Source organism: Sphaeramia orbicularis, chromosome 7, assembly GCF_902148855.1.
Source record: "Sphaeramia orbicularis chromosome 7, fSphaOr1.1, whole genome shotgun sequence".
Lineage (NCBI taxonomy): Eukaryota > Metazoa > Chordata > Actinopteri > Kurtiformes > Apogonidae > Sphaeramia > Sphaeramia orbicularis.
In genome coordinates, this window is record NC_043963.1 from 46,328,491 (window position 1) to 46,350,732 (window position 22,242).

The window sequence follows — 22,242 nt, forward strand, 5'->3', positions numbered from 1 at the left end:
TCCGCTCAGTTCGTTCGTAGTCGCACGTCATTGGCTGGTCCAACCCACTTTCTTTTTTCAGCCAATCAGTGATCAAAACGTCATCAAGAAACGTAAAGTACACGTAGTTGTAAACAAATGATTGCACCTGTGGGCACAAAATGCTGACGGAAGGATGAGATAGAGGTTTATTATGCGTCTTACTTTTAAGCAGCACTAAAACATTTACTTGACAGGTAAATTACATGTATAACACTGGTCAACAACAATTTTATTGTTTAAGTTTTTTGAGCTGATTTAGGATAATTTTGGTGTGCTGAATCCAAAATCACATTAATTTTGCTCAATCAGGTCAACTTTCTGAACTATGCTACATATTGGCTTTTTAACACTTTTGCTTACATTTATGGGCATTTTCACATCATATGATACAAACTTCTTTCATATTTCTTGCAATAAACGAGTTCTGAAGATTTTACTTTTGCCAATTTATGATTAATGTTTTTTTTAATATTACAGGTGAATGAAATGGCTTCGACTAGAAGATCTTGCAAAAATAAGCCTGACGTATTCTGCTACATCTGCGGTGAATACACCATTGTACCTAACAGGAATCAAGTCACAAGTTTCATAGTGTGCTTACCAATCTTATTTTGGTATTAATGTAATTAAATGTAATCAATTTTGTGAGAAGATCAAATTTTTCAAAATCAAATTAGCAAAAGAACCGGACCTGATTGAGAAAAACAGATGTCATTTTTGGATTTAGCGGTGCCAAATGGTCCTAATTCAGTTGAAAAAACCTACAACTTGCAAAAAACATTTTTTTGTAACCCAGTGTAATTTATTCATGTTCACTCATTAACCCTTTCATGCATGAATTATGACAACATTAATTACGATTTTTTTTCTTCTTTATTCCTCTTTAGGCATTTAAAAAACAATAAGATTTTTTTTTATGAAGCTATTTTTCATGGAGTTGTGAAAAGGTGCGTTTAATTTTTAAAGCAAAGAAACGTGTATTTACTGATATACTATGTGAAAACTATGAAATAAAAACATTAAATGCTGCTAATTTGATGTTTTCTCACATTTTAATATACACTCCAAACAAAAAGTTAAGGATATTTTAAAATTTGGGCTTATTTTTTTCAGTTGGGATTCTTACACAACGCTTTTTACTTTTTTTGTGTGAATTCATTTGAAACACATTTTTTTAATGACCGGACAGTTTTATTTACAAATGGCAAAAATGACAAAAAATGACAAAAAAAAAAAAAAAAAGAAGAAATATCCTTAACTTTTTGTTTGTACTGTACTCTAATACTAGTCATTACTCACTTCATGGAGATAACATGCCAAAAAAAAAACTTTATTACAGTCTAATAACAATAACAAGAACTTGATTTACAGTCAAACATATTAGATCAGGTTTATCTAAAGCAGCAAAGTTACAGTAATGTTTTCAGTGTCAGTGTATGGGATGATGTATAAACGTTCACTGTGTTGGCTGATATAGAACTGAAACAACAAAACCCATGAATATACAAGAGAACAGCTGTAGAAGAACTGTCCACTGGAGTGACCACTGTGCATGAAAGGGTTAATGTTATTTCGAAGTATTTCGATATAGATCCAGTGGAATTCCAGTGACTACAGGTAGATATTATCTGTCACTTATATATTAACCTCTGTAGGAAAGACTGATTGTTGTAGCCAGTTTAGATTTGTGCTGCGTGTGTGTGTGTGTGTTTGTGTGAAAGTGTGCGTGTATTTGTGGTGAGGCACTTGGTTGCTAGGGTCACCTGCACACCTGTTGCCAACCCCCACAATCCAGCATGTTTTAGATGTATCCCTCTTCCAACATACCTGATTCCAATGATAAGCCTGTCATTAAGCTCTGCAGAAGACTGATAACGACCATCAGGTGTGCCGGAAGAGGGAACATCTAAAACAAGCTGGACTGTAGCTCTCCAGAACTAGGGTTGGCCACCCCTGCCTGTGGGCATAGGTAGTAATCAGCCAGGCAGAGGTTATATAAGGGAGACACAAGTGATCAAGGGAGGGGATTTGAGCCATGGGAAGCCACAGAGTTTTTCAACCGTGCCTGTGTGTGTGACCGTCTGAATGGGTGTTGTTAGCATTTTTTTTGTCTTTTTGTGTATGAGCTCATTTTAAGTCATTCAGCCCTTTTGTAGGTGTTTTTTTAAGATCTGCAAGTAGATGAAATATTAAACGCACATCCATTATTATCCATCCTTATTTTTACACACCATCATGAGTTGGAAATGCCTTCAAAATCCCCCAAGTGGTGTTTTTTGTAGCTAGATCGCCACTATACTGGTGATGGATATCATTATTTGTTTGATTTTTTTTTTTTTTTTTTTTTTAAAGTTGCAAATACAAATCTCTGCCTGTGTATGTCTAGCTGAGATGCGGTGGTTTTGTAAAGAAACTGCATCAGCTCTTTTTTTGTTTGTTCTCTTTTACCCTAGGAGTAGTAGTAGTACAAGTCTTAGACTAAATATGGGAATCAGTGATTATTAAAAATAAATTCAGGATACATAAAAAAAATCTAACAAATGGTATTAAAAAGTCACACGCTACATAGGTAAAGATTGGTGAAAAAACAAAAACAGCTGAAATAATGCAACAACGGGCAAGAACCAAATGACAAAAGGTTAATAAATAATCATATTATGGTATGAAAAAGTTTGACAATTTCTATTATTTTCATTTATAAATCATTAGGTGTTTGGATCAGCAATTTCATTTTGATCTATCAAATTACTGATGGACGGTTATATTTCAGCAGTAAAATTAGGTTTATTGGATGAACAGAAAATGTGCAATATGCATCAAAACAAATTTGCTGCATATTGAAAAATAACAGAAGAATCACATCAATATTTAGTAGAGCCTCCTTTCACAAAAATAATAGCTTCTAGGCCAGGGGTATTCAAATCCAGTCTTCGAGGGCCAGTATCCTGCATGTATTAGATATTTCCCTCTTCCATCACACCTGGAAGCCATTACATCATTATCAGACTTCTGCAGAGCTTGATGATAGGCTTATGATTTGAATCAGGTGTGCTGGAAGAGAGAAATATCTAAAACATGCAGGGTACCGGCCCTCGAGGACCGGATTTGAATACCCCTGTTCTGGGCGCTTCCTATAGCCTCTAATGCAGGGGTCACCAACCCTGGTCCTCGAGATCTACTATTCTGCATGTTTTAGATGTATCCCTCTTCCAACACACCTGATTCATATGATAAGCCGATCATCAAGCTCTGCAGAAGGCTGATAACAACTGTCAGGTGTGCTGGAAGAGGGAAACATCTAAAACATGCTGGATAGTCAGGGCCAGATTGACACTTCATTGTACCCTGGGCAACAATATTCAAGGGCCCCATCATCACAACCCCAGGATCCCTATAATCTGGCAAAATACAGAATAAGTTCCAGGAATATATGTAAATATACCCCATACTTCAATATCTAACTATCATCAAATGCATTTTGATGTACAAATGTGTAAATGCTCATAGAACTACAAGTGCACCACTATAGCCTCTTGTCAAGGCCACTCACTTGCATATGATGATATGAAAACAAAACACATTAGCATCAGTATAATCTAAAATTGATCCACTACATTAGAAAGAGAGGGAAGTGTCCTCCATTTTCATAAACAAGAAACCATTTCCGAAGTATCCAGTATTTATTTAAGAACACTTTTTGCGGACAGTTTCATTTATAAGCAAAAGATAACCAGATATTTTCGTTATGCCCGAGCTACCCAGGGCCCTTCAGAGGTTGCGGGCCCCTGGGCAATTGCCCAGTTGCCCATATGGTTGAGCCGGGCTTGTGGATAGTAGATGTCGAGGATCAGGTTTGGTGACCCCTGCTCAAATTGTCATGTCTGCTTCCAGACTTTGTCTGGATTTGTCTGTCTTTTATGTTGTCTGTCATTTTTTGTCACTTCCTGTTTTATTTTGTTAAGTTTCCCTCATGTGTCTTGTCTGGTGTCTTTACTTCCCTTTCCTGATTGTTTCACCTGCGTTGATTACCTGACTCCACCCTGATTGTTGCCACCTGTGTCCAATTGTCTTCCCTCCCTCTTGTGTATTTAAACCCTGTGTCTTCCCCTGTTTGTGTTCTACACTCGTGCTCACTAACCAGCGTTTTGGATCCTGTCAGTCTGTCTGCCTGTTTTGACCCGTTTCGTCTCTCGACCACCGATTCTGCCCGTTCCTGTTTTTGCCTGCACGTCTTCGACCTGGTTCGTACCCGACTCTGATTCTGCCTACTCCCCTTGTTACCTCAGCCTCCACCGATTACCTGTGTTTCGACCCTACGCCTGGATTACGGACTGTGAGTTTTGCCTGTTCCCTCATGTACCGTTGCCCTGTGTTCTGCTTTCCTGTGTTTGACCTGGCTTGTTTTCTGACCTCCCTCTGTTTGTCCCTAGTCGGGGTTTTGTTGGGTTATTCCTGGTTCAGCCACGCTGGTCGCCAGTGGCTCCCACTCTCGGCCCAGACACCAAGCCTCGGACCCTGCAGCTTCAGTCTCTTTAATTGTTCTGTGTTGTGCATTTCCCTCTGTAAAAGTGTTTAATAAACACACTAAACTTTACTTTGGTCTCTTGGTTCTGCTTTTGGGTTCAGCCTCAGTACTAGTGGCATTACACTAATGAGTGTCTGGAGTCTGGATGAAGGCGTTTTGGACCCTTCCTCCTAACACAACATCTTCAGTTAGGTTTGATGGTTGCTGAGTGTGGACCGCCTGCTTCAAATCATCCCACAGATTTTCAATAATATTCAGGTGTGGGGACTGGGATGACCATTCCAGAACATTGTACTTGTTCCCCTGCATGAGTACCTGAGTGGATTTTGAGCATCGTTTTCAACTTTGACTGAATCTTGAACATTATTCTCAAGAATCTGCTGATATTGGGTGGAATTCATGTGACCCTTAACTTTAACCCATAAAGACCCAGTGCGACATTTGTGGCAGTTCCCAAATGAGTTTTTCCGTATTTAACCTTTAAGTGATTTATCACCATGTATTGCAATATCTTCCTCTTTATTTTGCTTTTTTTTTTTTTTTTTTTTCAGTGAAAATCTGGTATTTTTCTATATTTAAGTCACTGGTCATGTAGATGTTCATAAAATCTCAGAGTAAATTCAAAGGCCATTAAATCAAAAACAGAACACTGAGGAAAAAAGCGACTTTTTCAGCAACATATAGCATTAGCTGATCATAAACGCAGTGTCTCCATCGTCGTTGATCCAACTCCATGGGTTTTACTGGTCAATCAATGTTGTAGAAGATGATTGTGTTTCCACGGTAACTATGGAGCCTGTCAATGTCCAAATGGGTCATATCTGATGACCATGAAGAGAAGACAAACTGTATTTTACACTAATTATTTACACATGTTGATAGGATTAGTGGAAAAACAGGTATTGCAGATTTTAGATGAGCAGATGGTTTTGGTCCACAGTGGATGTTTTGGGTCTTTATGGGTTGACAAGATGCCCAGTACTGGCACTGGCCCCACAGCTGATGGAACCTCCACCACATTTTGCTGTGGTTCTCGGAATGCTATGTTCTTTCACCTCCATACATATCGTCCTTTGTTATGACCAAATAACTCTTAACATTTTTTTATCAGTCCACAGCAACCTATTCCAAAACAAAGCTGGCTTGTCCAAATGTGCTTTTGCATACCTCAAGCAACTCCGTTTGTGGCATGTGTGCAGAAAAGGCGACTTCTGCATCACTCTCCTGTACACCTTCTCCTTGTTAAAAGTATGCTGAATTGTTGAACAATGCACAGTGACACCATCTGCAGTAAAATGATGCTGTAGGTTTTTGGAGGTTGTCTGTGGGTTGTCTTTGACCGTTCTCACCATCCTTCACCTTTGCCTCTCTGGTATTTTTCTTGGCCTGCCACTTATAGCCTTAACAAGATCTGTGCCTGTGGTTTCTTGTTTTCTCACCATGTTCCTCACAGTGGAAACTGATAGCTTAACCCTTTCATGCACAAATTATGAGAACCTTAATCAAGATTTTTTTTCTGAGTGTTTTTATTTCTCTTTAGGCATGAAAAAAACAATGCGATTGAAAATTTTCTTATGAAACTTATGAAATTTTCTTATGAGACACAATTTTTCAGAGGTACAGGGATGAGGGAGGGCTTGGGGATCACTGGGTGTTCTAAAGATGTACAAGTATGTGGTAAGTGTGTGTAAATGTATGTATTGGTGTGTGTGTGTGTATATACAGTATGTAGGTGTATATGTGTGTATAGATCTGTGTATGAATATGTATTTACATATGTGTGTTATTGTATTATGTGTTTATGTAAATCATATTATATTTGTTCATAATAATATAAAGCCAGAAACCTAATTATTTACCAGTAAGTATCAGTCATATTATGGCATAGTGAATAGATATGATTAGACGAGGAAGGTTATTATTACTATTAACTATATAAGGAGAAGGGGTGGGAGTTTATAAGTTGTACTTCTTCTCACTCCTTTTCGAATATGTATTATATGTCTTATGTTTAAGTGTTTTGTTTATTTTCTTCTGTTTGACATTCGTGTTCGAAATAAATACATCAATCAATCAAAAAAAAAGTTTAAAAAAAAAACATATATATATATATATGTATATATATATATATGTATATATATATATATATATATATATATATATATATATATATATGTGTGTGTATATATATATTTAAAAAATAGTAATTATAATTTAAAAAATTCTTATGAACCTATTTTTCATGAAGTTGCAAAAATATCCACTCAGCTGGACACTATGCGTTTAAGTTTTTGAAGCAAAGAAACATGTATTTACTGATAAATTGTGTGAAAACTGTAACTATTATGCTCAGGAGAGGGGGAGATCTACACAATGTTACCAATTCATGCCAGAAAACAAATGTAATGTGTTAAAACTTTAATAAAGATATGTGCAAAAAAACAAAAACAAAATCCATGAATATACAAGAGAAGAGCTGTAGAATAGCTGTCCACTGTAGTGATCAGTGTGCATGAAAGGGTTAAATCTCTGACATAGCTTGTTGTAGCCTTACCCTAAACCAGTGGTTCTTAACCTGGGTTCGATCAAACCCCAGGGGTTCGGTGAGTCAGTCTCAGGGGTTCGGCGGAGGTCAAGACACACACTCGACTCATTAGTCGGGTGTGTGTGTCGGGGTAGGTCCATGTATGTAAACAAACGGCTTCGGAGACTCTTTCTCTGATTGACATCCAATATACGCGGTGTATTGTTGTTGCTTATAGCACTACAACACATCCGGAAGTGTTTATAATCTCTTCCACTCGTCTGACGATGAATTATTTGAGTATTTTCCACATCGTTGTTATGACTTTTGCTACTTCCTGTTAACCACAGAGGCAGCCATGTGTAGCGTTTGTTTACATTTCTCGGTCACCGCACTGGTCAGTTACAATCATGTGACAACCGACGCACCGTCGCGGATGGAGAAATCGTATTACACTAAAGCCGAGCTAGTGCCGTAATAAGGATGCTGGACATAAAAACGAAGAAAAGGAACAGACTTTGCTGTGAAAATGGCAAGAGAGTGGCACTTACCAAGGTGAAGCCACGCATTTCTGAACTGGTCTCTCAAAGGCAACAGCAGAAGTCACACTGATTTGCAGTAAATATTCATTATTATTGTAGCCTGATGGAAATTAGGTGATGGGTGTGTGTTAAAATGTTAAAAATGATAAATAGCATAAATACAGTAAGTTCATTATTGGAATACAAAAATTAAAACCATTTCAGTGTGGTAGTATTAAAAAAGGTCATGTCTTTGTGAAAAGGTATGTAATTTGTTGTGAGTTCATGCACTGTATTGGTTTTGTTCTTTGAGCACAGTGATGTTAATACACGATTCATTTTGTGCACCAGTAAAACATATACCTGTGTCTTGAATTTGGAAAAAAATCATATTGTATTTTTTAATGAAGAAGGGTTCGGTGAATGCGCATATGAAACTGGTGGGGTTCAGTACCTCCAACAAGGTTAAGAACCACTGCCCTAAACGATAATGTTGAATAATCTTAGTTTTCAGGTCATTTGAGAGTTGTTTTAATGCTCCCATGTTGCCACTCTTCAGAACAGAGCCAAAGAGAAGAATAACTTGTCATTGGCTACATTAAATACCTTTTCTCATAATTGGATGCACTTGTCTACGAAGTTCAAGGCCTAACAAGGTCACCAAAGCAGTTTGTGTTCCAATTAACCAGTGCTAAGTAGTTACAGGTATTCAAATCAACAAAATAACAAGGGTGCCCAAATTTTTGCAAAGCCTATTTTTCACATCTGATTTAATTTCACACAATTTAACCCATAAGGACACAGTGTGACATTTGTGGCAATTCCCAAATGATTTTTTTCTCCATATTTAACCATCCTTAAGTACGGAAGCGTATTGCATTCACAAAAAAAAATAATTTAGGCTCTGTTTTTCTGAATTAATGAGATAATTATCTCATAATTACGAGAAAAAATAAGTTAAAAAAAAAAATCGGCGCTGTTTTTCTGAGTTTATGAAATACTGTTTCCTGAAAAAAAAAAAGCTCTGTTTTTCTGAGTTTATGAGATACTGTTTCCTGAAAAAAAAAAAAAAAAAGCTCTGTTTTTCTGAGTTTACGAGATACTGTTTTCCGGAAAAAAAAAAAAAGCTCTGTTTTTCTGAGTTTATGAGATACTGTTTTCCGAAGAAAAAAAAAAAAAGCTCTGTTTTTCTGAGTTTATGAGATACTGTTTTCCGAAAAAAAAAAAAAAAAAAAAAAGCTCTGTTTTTCTGAGTTTACGAGATACTGTTTCCTGAAAAAAAAAAAAAAAAAAAAAGCTCTGTTTTTCTGAGTTTACAAGATACTGTTTCCTGAAAAAAAAAAAAAAAAAAAAAAAGCTCTGTTTTTCTGAGTTTACGAGATACTGTTTCCTGAAAAAAAAAAAAAAAAAAGCTCTGTTTTTCTGAGTTTACGAGATACTGTTTTCCGAAAAAAAAAAAAAAAAAGCTCTGTTTTTCTGAGTTTACGAGATACTGTTTTCCGGAAAAAAAAAAAAAAAGCTCTGTTTTTCTGAGTTTACGAGATACTGTTTTCCGGAAAAAAAAAAAAAAAGCTCTGTTTTTCTGAGTTTATGAGATACTGTTTTCCGAAGAAAAAAAAAAAAAAGCTCTGTTTTTCTGAGTTTATGAGATACTGTTTTCCGAAAAAAAAAAAAAAAAAAGCTCTGTTTTTCTGAGTTTACGAGATACTGTTTCCTGAAAAAAAAAAAAAAAAAAAAAAGCTCTGTTTTTCTGAGTTTACGAGATACTGTTTTCCGGAAAAAAAAAAAAAAAAAAAAAAACCTCTGTTTTTCTGAGTTTACGAGATACTGTTTTCCGAAAAAAAAAAAAAAAAGCTCTGTTTTTCTGAGTTTACGAGATACTGTTTTCCGGAAAAAAAAAAAAAAAAAGCTCTGTTTTTCTGAGTTTACGAGATACTGTTTTCCGGAAAAAAAAAAAAAAAAAAAGCTCTGTTTTTCTGAGTTTATGAGATACTGTTTTCCGAAGAAAAAAAAAAAAAAAAAAAGCTCTGTTTTTCTGAGTTTACGAGATACTGTTTCCTGAAAAAAAAAAAAAAAAAAAAAAAAGCTCTGTTTTTCTGAGTTTATGAGATACTGTTTTCCGGAAAAAAAAAAAGCTCTGTTTTTCTGAGTTTACGAGATACTGTTTCCTGAAAAAAAAAAAAAAAAAAAAAAAGCTCTGTTTTTCTGAGTTTACGAGATACTGTTTTCCAGAAAAAAAAAAAAAAAAAAAAGCTCTGTTTTTCTGAGTTTACGAGATACTGTTTCCGAAAAAAAAAAAAAAAAAAGCTCTGTTTTTCTGAGTTTACGAGATACTGTTTTCCGAAAAAAAAAAAAAAAAAGCTCTGTTTTTCTGAGTTTACGAGATACTGTTTTCCGGAAAAAAAAAAAAAAAAGCTCTGTTTTTCTGAGTTTATGAGATACTGTTTTCCGAAGAAAAAAAAAAAAAGCTCTGTTTTTCTGAGTTTATGAGATACTGTTTTCCGAAAAAAAAAAAAAAAAAAAAAAAAAAAGCTCTGTTTTTCTGAGTTTACGAGATACTGTTTCCTGAAAAAAAAAAAAAAAAAAAAAAGCTCTGTTTTTCTGAGTTTACGAGATACTGTTTTCCGAAAAAAAAAAAAAAAAGCTCTGTTTTTCTGAGTTTACGAGATACTGTTTTCCGAAAAAAAAAAAAAAAAAGGCTCTGTTTTTCTGAGTTTACGAGATACTGTTTTCCGGAAAAAAAAAAAAAGCTCTGTTTTTCTGAGTTTATGAGATACTGTTTTCCGAAAAAAAAAAAAAAAAAAAAAAAAAGCTCTGTTTTTCTGAGTTTACGAGATACTGTTTCCTGAAAAAAAAAAAAAAAAAAAAAAGCTCTGTTTTTCTGAGTTTACGAGATACTGTTTTCCGAAAAAAAAAAAAAAAAAAGCTCTGTTTTTCTGAGTTTACGAGATACTGTTTTCCGGAAAAAAAAAAAAAAAAGCTCTGTTTTTCTGAGTTTACGAGATACTGTTTTCTGAAAAAAAATAAAATGTGGCTGTGTTTCTGTGTCAGTGGGACAGTGGTCCCTGGTCCAGGCAGGAGCTCCTTCTATCTGTGCTGCTGAAAGCCTCTCTGGGGAGCGTGAAGTTGTTTCCGTTCTCGTAACCGGTTCCGATTACGGCTCATGGAACTAGTTTCATTCACAGAAATCAGAACCAAGCCCCGCTTTGTGCACGGATCAAGCCCTTCAACCACACCGGCGCTCAGAGCCTGTAGCCCTGCTTCCTGACAGGGCACGACCGCGGTGATGGGAGTTGGCATTAATGAAGTCAAATAAAATGACATTCACCAGCATTAAAGAAAATATACACAGCAGAAGAGTGCAAATGTGGATTCATTTATTTGTCGGACCTGATAGAAAGCATTAGTCAGAACTAGATCCATGGAGGAGCGGCTTGGTGAACCGGTTCGTCCCCCCCCAATAACTTTCCATCAGGTCCAGGCGGACAACTATCTGCTCCCCGGTGTGTAAGCCGGACTGGAGCGGGTGGACGGAGCAGCTCAACTGTCAGAACAGCGGCGCTCGGAGCCTGTAGCCTGGCACCAAGACGCGGTGATGGGAGTTGGCATTAATGAAGTCAAATAAAATGACATTCACCATGATTAAAGAAAATATGCGTCTTGGTGTCCCGGTTCACCCCCCACCCCCGGACAGCTTTCCATCAGGTCCAAGTGGAAAGCTATGGGGGTGGGGGGTGAACCGGGACACCAAGACGCTCCTCCACAGATCTAGTTCTGACTATTGCGTTCCATCAGGTCCGACAAATAAATGAATACACATGTGCACTCTTCTGTTGTTTCTATTTTCTTTAATGCTGGTGAATGTCATTTTATTTGACTTCATTAATGCCAGGACCTGGAGTACGCTGCTGACACCATCCTGCTCAGCACATCCTACAGTCAGCTGACAGATGCTCTGGGCAGTTACAGTGAAGAGGCACAGAAGCTTGGCCTCCAAGTGAACTGGACAAAAACCAAGCTCACGCATGTCGGTGATGGGCCAGATCCACCTCCCTTGCAGCTTGGTAATGACATTGTAGAACCTGTCAAGAGCTTTGTGTATCTGGGGTGGTGACAGACAATGGGGACCTAAAACCAGAGATTACCCGCAGAAGGGCCCTGGCAGCATCAGCTCTGCAGTCTCTCTGGAAACCACTGTGGCGGAACCAGACCATCTCACGCAGGACGAAGCTCCGGATCTACAACTCTGCCGTCCTCTCCATCCTGCTCTATGGCTCGGAAACACGGCCCTTAAACCAGACTCTGGCTGCCAGAATAGATGGCTTTGATAGCAGGGCTCTCAGAACCATCGAAAACATCAGGTGGAGCCGGCGGGTTTCCAATCAGGTGCTTGGAGCCCGCACACGCCAGCCCAAAGCATCCAGCCTGGCTGCGCAACGTCGCCCCCACTGGTTCGGTCATGTCCTCCGCCTCCCTCCTGACCATCCAACAAGAGCCATTCTTCAGTTTGACCCAAAGGCCGCAGACCGGAAACGACTACAAGGCAAGTCCCGCACCCGATGGCTCGACGTCATCGCAGGCGACCTCCAACAACATGGAGTTACCATGGAGGACACAGAGCAGCTGGAGCAAGACCACCAGCGATGGACAACACTGGTTCACCTGGTCGGCCCAATGCACCGGGACAGGACACCTGCCCCATGGCAGGAGTCCTAGTAGTGGTAGTAGTCATTAATGCCAACTCCCATCACCGCGTCTTGGTGCCGGGCTACAGGCTCCGAGCGCCGCTGTTCTGACAGTTGAGCTGCTCCGTCCACCCGCTCCAGTCCGGCTTACACACCGAGGAGCGGATAGCTGTCCACCTGGACCTGATGGAAAGTTATTGGGGGGGGACGAACCGGTTCACCAAGCCGCTCCTCCATGGATCTAGTTCTGACTAATGCTTTCCATCAGGTCCGACAAATAAATGAATCCACATTTGCACTCTTCTGCTGTGTATATTTTCTTTAATGCTGGTGAATGTCATTTTATTTGACTTCATTAATGCCAACTCCCATCACCGCGGTCGTGCCCTGTCAGGAAGCAGGGTTACAGGCTCTGAGCGCCGGTGTGGTTGAAGGGCTTGATCCGTGCACAAAGCGGGGCTTGGTTCTGATTTCTGTGAATGAAACTAGTTCCATGATCCGTAATCGGAACCAGTTACGAGAACGGAAACAACTTCACGCTCCCCCGAGAGGCTTTCAGCAGCACAGATAGAAGGAGCTCCTGCCTGGACCAGGGACCACTGTCCCACTGACAGAGAAACACAGCCACATTTTATTTTTTTCAGAAAACAGTATCTCGTAAACTCAGAAAAACAGAGCTTTTTTTTTTTTTTTTCCGGAAAACAGTATCTCGTAAACTCAGAAAAACAGAGCTTTTTTTTTTTTTTTTTCCGGAAAACAGTATCTCGTAAACTCAGAAGAACAGAGCTTTTTTTTTTTTTTTTTTTTCGGAAAACAGTATCTCGTAAACTCAGAAAAACAGAGCTTTTTTTTTTTTTTTGTCAGGAAACAGTATCTCATAAACTCAGAAAAACAGTGCCGATTTTTTTTTTTTACTTATTTTTTCTCGTAATTATGAGATAATTATCTCATTAATTCCGAAAAACAGAGCCGAAATTTTTTTTTTTTTTTGTGAATGCAATACGCTTCCGTACTTAAGTGATTTATCACCATTTATGTAATATCATCTTCTATATTTTGTGGGTTTTTTTGCGGTGAAAATCAGGTATTTTCCTACATTTAATTTACTGATCATGTACATGTTCATAAGTAAAGAGTAAAATTGAAGATTATTGTATAAAAAAATAGAGAAAACTGAAGAAAAAGCATCTTTTTCAGTCCAGTCTCTCATTAACTGAACATAAACCCAGTGTCTCTATCCATTTGATTATTGATCCAACTCCATGGATTTTACGGGTGAATCAATGTTGTAGAAGATGACGGCGTTTCCATGGTAACTACGGAGCCTCTGAACGTCCAAATGGGTCATATCTGATGACCATGAAAAGATGACAAACTGTATTTTACACCAATTATTTACATGGATCAGTGGATCAACAGTTTATATCAATAGATGGTAGATGTTTGGGTCTTTATGGGTTAATACTGCTACACTAAAAGTCTTTGTCTGGATAATACCCCAGTAGTCAGCTTTTGTTAGAACATGAATGGCATACCACTGTGATCTTTTTTTTTCTTTTTTTGTTTTTTGAAGACAGAGTAAATTAACCCTTTCATGCATAGTGGTCACTACAGTGGACACTTATTCTATAGCTGTTCTCTTGTATATTTATGGGTTTTGTTGTTTTATTTGTATATCAGCCAGCACAGTGGACACTTATGCACCATCTTATACATTGCAATTCATACTTTTATTGTAACTCTGCTGTTCTTTATAAACCTGATCTGCAGTAACATGTTTGAGTGTAAATTAATTGCTAGTCATCATTAGACTGTAATTAGCAGTTTTCTTAAACAAAAAGTTTTTTTTTGGCATATAATCTCCACGGAGTGAGTAATAGCTTGTATTAGAGTATGCTATAATGTGAGAAAATGTCAGATTAGCAGCATTACAAAAGTTTTTAATTTCATAGTTTTCAAACAGTTTATCACTTTCTGTTATTGCCTTTTTAACACGTTTCTTTAACCTTCCGCTTGTGTTAGCTTTCTGTTACCATCTCTTATGTTAACGGGTCAGTTTTGACCCATGTCTTAAATCAGCTGTAAAATACACTAAAAACAATTATCTACCATCCAATTTGTTTCTCATCTCTTGGTTACCTTGTTTGGCTTCCTTAGCCATGAAAATATTGGTTTACATATTTTTGGTCTGGGCCTCTGGGCCTCTTTTTTTGTCAGAATACCCCTCGATGTGCACTCTGCAAGTCACCAACTCTACACTGAATTGACCTCACATGTGTGGACATGCCCATCTTTGCTTGTTTTGTTTTTGTGCAGGTATACTGGATAACAAGGCAAAATGAGAATCCCCAAAAGCTCATATGATTAGGAGAGGAGCTGTCTGTCAGTTTGTTGGCTGACAGTGCACTTAGGATTTCAGTTTGGCTCCATTTTATTTCTTTATAATCTTATTTCATAACTAGGTTGAAACTGACCCTAACAACACAAAGGTCATAATTTCAACCAGAACATTTCATAATTTAATGGAAAACATTTTTTGTATTTTTTTGTTGAAATAGAGGTTCCTAACAAAGTCACAAAGCCTTGATGCAATAAACAAATTTGATGTGGTTCATTTATGCATTTAAAACCTAAAATGGGTCAGTACCGACCCTAACACAAGAGGAAGGTTAGGGACTTCATTAGGAGGAATGCCTCAGACTTGATTCTTCAGGATATTTCAGACACAGAGAGTGAAATTTTCTTAAACAAATCAGTCAGCTCTATTAGAATATTGTACAACATCCTTAAAGTGTGCTCTACAGTAAATACTTCACACTTGAAGGAAATGTGGGAGAAGGATCTGGACTGTGTTATTACTGAGGATGACTGGGAAAATGTTTGGGGTAATGTAAAAACGTTATGTGTTTGTAATAGAGTAAAAGCAACTCAGCTAATGATTCTTCACAGGGCGCACATTTCTCCTCATTTACGCAACAATTTTAAGCCGGATTCCTCCCCATTGTGCTTGAAGTGTAAAGTTGAGACTGGTACCCTCACACACTGCTTTTGGTCTTGTTTAAAAGTGCAATATTTTTGGCAGATGATTGGTCAGGAAATGGAAAAAATATTTTATGCGAAACTGAACTGCAATCCTCTGTTTCTTTTGCTTGGGTTAACTGTAGCGTCATGACGGTGCAGTCAGTGAACAAAGGACAGACTAAAAACTCTTAATCAGATCACCTCTCTCTGGGTCAAACCAAATTCCTGAACAACCATGCTGATTGGTTGGTATCAGGTCAATGCAGGGACATCCTCTGCAAATGACATTTATGAAGACGAATGATTTTAAGGAATGAACCTAGCCTAACTTTAATGGACTTAAAGCAACAAAACTTAGGCCCATTTTCATCTGTTCTTCATCAGAGACGTCTTCCCTGCCATAGTAAATTAAGGACTCATAAACTGAGTGTTTACACTTAGCCGACTTCGTACTCTCAACATCTGTGTCCCATCTCTGTTGTCTACCCAGAGGTGGAGGTAAACCTAAGGACAAAGACTGAATCACAAAATTCGTATCTGGTGCCATGTTAATAATGTAGTACATTATGTGTTAATGTTGATTAACTCAGCACGTTAACTCTTTTATGTAGACGTAATACTTAAGCCATTTGCCTGACCTGTGGTTTCACATATGTGTGTCCTGCTCATGTTTACCTTGAATTATGTTGAAAGTAAGAATATTACTGCTAATAAGATGTCTGAATAATGGTGCTTAGTTTATTAAGGCCAAGTGAGGTTACAGGTGATGTATAAAGTTTGAGTGATCTTATTTAAGGATCTTATTTAAGAAAGCAAAGTTTTCTTACAAGTCTGCACACTGTCCTCTCCTCCTCTGTCTTCCTAAAAAGGAAGAGAAACGTGAGACTCGTTAGTATGCACGAGGTGGGTTGGATTACCACCAAAACAGACAAAGAAGGCAACGCCCCGAGGCATCAATGACTCATCAATATGCACGAGGAAGGCGTGCCGGGTTGGTTTTCGGACAGAACTATAAAAGTAAATGAAACCAACTTTTCATCAGAGCTGTTCCATCTCCGTCGCTCTCAAAACTTCACAGAGAGCTGTTTCCATCTTTATCCGCTCTCTCACAGAGAGCTTTACTATCTCCTGGGCTCTCACAGAGCTTTCTCCACCTTATCTGCTCTCAACCACGCAAAGAGTCTTTACCATCTTCTGAGCTCTCAAAGAGCTGTTCCATCTTCGCTGTTCTCCACTTCTCCTGGCGAGCTTTCCAGAACCAGCCGCCAGAGCCAGCTGTGCACCTCCTCCAGCCAGCAGAACTTCAGACCTCCAGCGTGAGCACGTCGCTTCACAGCCTGTTACTGCTTCGAACTCCGTCAGAAAAGTCAAGACCCACGTCCTTCAGAAGACATCATTCCAACTTCATCCATCCGCCGTCAAGGCCGTGCCGGTTGCTACATCCACACCGCGACAACTTGTAAGAAAACTTGCTCCTGATTTATCTGAGTTGGTGTTATTCCAATTGAAGTAGGCTTACCTCACCTTAACCTCACTAAAGTTATATCTTTAATATAGCCACCTACCAATTTAGTTTACTTATCTCCTGTTCACAATCTCCTGCTCCCTTTTATCATATTTGTCTCTTGTCTTTATGTTATTTGTGTATCTTAGTTTAGTTAATAAATTATTTATATGTGTATAAATCTCCTGCCTCAATTATTCTCGTGTACTGCCTTTTCACGCTCGGGTTCCCTGTCCCGTCAAAAAGTTCCACCACTTTTGCAAGATTTCCAAATTATTGTTTTGGGTTGATTTAAGTTTAAGCTTAGTTATAAATCTATAATTAAATTAATCAATAAATCAACGCTCAATTAATTAATAAATTGGTACCCTATTCTTGCTACATAACTGACCCTGTTGTTGCCAACAAATATCACAAAAAACTATATCGAATGCTTACTTTTTGTGCCAGAAAATGTTTGCTTGTAAACTGGATCTCAGATCAGATTCCCACCCGGACACAACGGCATAAGACAGTTTTTAGTTATGTTTCCCTTGACTATCTCACTTGTTGAGTACACCATAAGGATGATGTCTTTCTAAAGACTTGGGAACTTTTTCTTACATATATGGGAATGGAAGCTTCGACAATTGTTAAAAGGGCATTTGTATTTTGAAATGAAAACATAATTTTTATGGGCCAATTTTTGTTTTTGTTTGGTTGTTCTGTTGATAGGTTCTTTGTTTTGTTGTCATTTTGTGAGTGTTTGAGTGCATAAAGCAAAAATGACAATAAATATAATTTTGAAAAAAAAAAAAACATGTTTCTTTGCTTCAAAAATTAAACACATGGTGTTCAGCTGAGTGGACATTTTTGTAACTCCATAAAAAACAGGTTTTATTTAAAAAAATTTCATAAAAAATCACTGGTTTTTTCATGCATAAAGAGGAATAAAACCAGGAAAAAAAAATCTTGAAAGAGGTTCTCATAATTCATGCATCAAAGGGTTAATGTGCAGCCTCAGAGGGATGCCTAAACTTTTTCATACCACTGTATACTGTGGCCTACACCAACAGTTATACTTACTCCACACCACCAGGGGGAGCTAAAGCTTTTATTTCCCATCAGCAGCTCTTCCTGCTTCTCTACACTGCATGTGGTTCATACTGTCAAAGGACTCTTCATGTAAACAAACCCCTGGCATTCGAGCAGAAACAGAGGCAAAAACAGAAGCAGACAGATCAGACAGGAACCACTCAGCTGTGACTGTTTTGATTAGTTTTTTTTTTTCTTCTGTGTTTGTGTGTGCTCTTGTAGATGGCCAGTGGACAGCTGTCGAGGGCAGAGGCATTGGCATGCAAAGGCTGCAGGCATGCCTGTCATGTGATGCTCTACTGTGACACCAAAACTCAGCTGTTTGGGAAAATTCCCCTCAGACATATCATATTGGTAAGAACAAGCATGGATGAGTTCAAGTGTTTCTATGTGAGCTTTGTAGCAGAAGTGTTTCAGCTGATTCCTCTGAAGTCTGTGGATGCACTTCTGTGTGCCTTTCCTTTCATGTTCCTTGTGAGCCTGTTTGTATCTAAGCATCCCTCTGTGTATGTACATGTCTGCTGGTGTTTCTGTGTGGGTGCATTAGTGTGTATAAGTACCTCTGTCACTTTCCACAGATGCAGATGCGCTTTGACGGTCTGCTGGGTTTCCCTGGAGGGTGAGTCTTTCCTGCTGCTGCTTTTGTTTTATCCTTTTATGCACACAGGTACATGGAGCTAGGAGCTGTGTGTTTATCTTTTGTCTCTAAGTCATCAAAATTATTCAACTGAACAACAACAAATAACCCACAGCAGGACCCTTTGATCAAATGGCGTCCTCCTGGTGTAGATCTGTGATGTCCTGCTGGTTTCCCATCTGCCCTCAGGTCTAAGTTCAGGTCTTTGATGATGGACCCTGCCCTTCATATTCAAACCTTTTACAGACCTGTGGGTCCTGACACCCCTCACCCACCTTTGTAACCTTCCTTTTTTTATTTTATTTTTTTTATTAGTGATAGTTAACAAGACAATGTGGACAGAAAAACAACAACAACAACAACAACAACAACACATAAAGGGGAAATCAAACAAATAAGCAAACAAACCAAAAACAACAACAATGACAGAATATTGACAAACAACAACAACATCATATTACAATGAAAAGGATCATAAATGTAAATAGCAACTAAACAGTATAGCTTGGTTAGGGGCGATAGGGAAAGGGGAAGGGGGGGTGTGAATGAAAGTGAGAAAGAGAGAGGGGGCAGTGAAGGGGAAAAAAATAATTGTAATAACACAAAAATACATAATAATAATACCAGTAGTCTGATTTGCTAGTATTATTGTGGTGGGGGTAGTGGCGAATGCAGTCACAATACAATAACGAGTTAAATAATTTAATATTTGTAATAATGTATTTGTATCGGTTATGATCAGTTTTGAGTTTATATGAATTAATTTAAATTAATATATCTATGGGGGGGCAGCACGCAGAGCCCGTGGAGGGGAGGACACCATCAACCCCCCACACAACCCCCAGCAGCACAGCCACAGCCCAAGGACCAGAGCAGCCATGGCCAGTCAAAGGGTAACCTTCCTGTATACCTTTTTATTTTAAGATTTTATTTTATTGGTTTTTATTGGTTTATTTATTGGCTAAAATTTGCTTAGAGGTCTTATTTATGTCTTTGCGCGTTAGAAATAAATATAAGTGAATCCCCAAAGGAACTTTGTGTTGGTAAATGCAAGTTATGCAAATTTACAGGATTTCAGTTCTGTTATCTGTTATGTTTTCAGCTCAAAAATGTCCAGTTTCATCACATTCATTCATTCATTCATTTTCTGAACCCGCTTTATCCTCACTAGGGTCACAGGGGTCGCTTGGAGCCTATCCCAGCTACATAGGGGCGAAGGCAGGGTACACTCTGGACAAGTCGCCAGTTCATCACAATTCATCACAATTCACACAATTAATGCTATATTTTCATGTCACAGATGGCCAAGTTATATTTTAACTGAATTTACCTGAAAAACAAATATTCTATTCTTTTAGATTCCCCAATTTTTCTTACAAGATTATATACTACATATCACATGTTTTATTTCTACAGATTCAATATGGAGTATGGTGCTGATCCATCCTGCTTATGTTACGCCAATACATACATTAAGAATGTCACATGTCACTTTTTAAATCAACAGTTTTTAAATAATAAGCATTTTTATAAAGAAATAACAATTCTATATTGTTATTTACTCTTTAGTATGATGATAAACTATACAATAAATAATTCTGATCCTAGTTTTTGCACAGGGATCATTTGTGGAAACGGTGACATGGCTGCCGAGCATCAGTATGATGGGATCTGTAACAACCATGTCACATCTGCCCACTGCCACATTTTGTGTTTTTGTGTCAGCTGTTATTGTTTTAGATCCACAATATTAACATTTATGAATAAGAGGAGAATTAGCAATAGTAAGTATATAAGTTTATTCCTAATAAAGTACTGGTACTGACCAGAGCATCATGGGTAATGTCACGTCCGTCCACCAGCAAAAGTTTTCACATACACGTGCTATTCAAAATCCAATATTTCTGAAAATATAGCTTCCACTGTCAAATAATATCAGTAGTCTGTGCACAAATGGATTAGCATTATTTCAACACAGTTCTATGCATTTCTTACAACTTTTTTTTTTTTTTTTTTTTGACAAAAATGGCCACTCATTTGACCCCCTAAGTAAATTTTAGCCATTATCAGAATATATTTTACACGTGGACATGCAAACACACACTGAAATTGACCCCCTGCAATTAACCCATCATTACCTGAACATGCAGGAGCACACCACACACTGTATTTCTGTATTTGCTGCTGTCAACTGCGCAATTTCCCCATGGTGGGATCAATAAAATCTTATCTTATCTTAGGAGCAGTGGACTGGCATGTCAGGCACCCGGGGAGAAAATAGGGGGTAAAAAGCCTTGCTCAAGGGCACATCAGCCAACAATTTTTCTGCTGGGCTGTGGAATCGAACCGGTGACCCTTCAGTCATGAGCTGATCTCACATTCCATGCTGTGTTCCCCCACCTTTTGGTCATCTTTATAAATACAAATACCAATACTTTTAACCCATAAAGACCCAAACATCCATGTCGACCTAAACCATCTACTGATGTAACTGTTTAATACCTGTTGATCCACTAATCCTATCAAGACATGTAAATAATTGGTGTAAAATACAGTTTGTCATCTTTTCATGGTCATCAGATATGACCCATTTGGACGTTCAGATGTTCTGTAGTTACCGTGGAAACACTGTCATCTTCTACAACATTGATTCACCAAGAAAACCCATGGAGTTGGATCAATGACAGTGGATGGAGACACTTGGTTTTTGTTCAGTTAATGATGGATTTGCTGAAAAAGTAACTTTTTCTTCAGTTTTCTCTGTTTCTGATTTAATAACCTTCAACATTAATTTGAGCTTTTACAAATATTTACATGATCAGTGAATTAAATGTAAGAAAATGCCTGATTTTCACTGAAAAAACACAAAATATAGAAGATAATATTACAATAACTGGTGATAAATCACTTAATGAAGGTTAAATATCGAGAAAAAATTATTTGGGAATTGCCAATTAAGTAACACTGGGGCTTTATGGGTTAAGGTCAGGGTCGACACACACTCTCTAAGCCCACCACAGACCAGTATTCAGTAAGTCACTCCACTGCAGCATACTTTGAGACACAGTCTTACAGATTTTACCACCTTTTTTACACCTCTTTCTGAGTATGTCTACTTTTTCGCCCCAACGCCTCCAGGCTTTTTCATCAAAAAGAGGTGTAGCAGGTCTGATTCATCATGACACTGACCCCTGGGTTCAAATGTGTCACATGTGTTATGTGATGGTCATGCTTAATTTGCTTTTTTTCCCCTTAATTCCATCATCCTATTAAGCCATTTTGATAGAGCACATTTTAATTAGTTTATATATATTTTGAAAAATGAGTTGAACTTGACTTGAACCACCTTCTGCCTTTTCAATTCATGTCCTTATACAAAGTTGGCAAAGAAAAAGGAAAAAAAGTCACTCCACATTTGACTGTTGGGTGGATTTTTTTTTTTTTTTAAGATGGGCTTTTTTTGACATCTTATATATCTGGAGGTCTTACTGAATACATTATTTGGTGTTTTATAAAAACCCTTTTCTCTACTGGGAGGTAACTGAGATCGTTACAGAGGGAGTGTAAGCTACTCTATGTCCTAAGTCACTATTGCAGTTTCATGCTAATCTAACAGCAACTGCATTTTGCTGTATATAATTAGGAATAGGTGAAAATAAGTGTGTTTTGCTTGGTTACATGTGCATACATTATGCATTAACTGGACTTAAATAAAAAATTCTGCCTAACA

The 22,242-nt window shown here is 37.9% G+C and overlaps 1 protein-coding gene across 2 annotated transcripts in view; it reads left to right on the plus strand.

The window, feature by feature from the left end:
- The first annotated feature begins 115 nt into the window (after positions 1 to 115).
- Positions 116 to 22,242, plus strand: part of LOC115422582 (U8 snoRNA-decapping enzyme) — a 31,108-nt gene continuing 8,981 nt past the window's right edge. Inside the window, exons 1-3 of one of the 2 annotated variants that reach the window (XM_030138962.1) lie at positions 116 to 215; positions 18,098 to 18,229; positions 18,454 to 18,494. In XM_030138962.1, coding sequence (XP_029994822.1) covers positions 18,098 to 18,229; positions 18,454 to 18,494 — 173 coding nt within the window. In that variant the 5' untranslated portion in view covers positions 116 to 215. Of the gene's footprint in view, positions 216 to 1,607; positions 1,639 to 18,097; positions 18,230 to 18,453; positions 18,495 to 22,242 lie in introns of those variants that run through there. The other variant, XM_030138963.1, reaches the window with a different exon arrangement.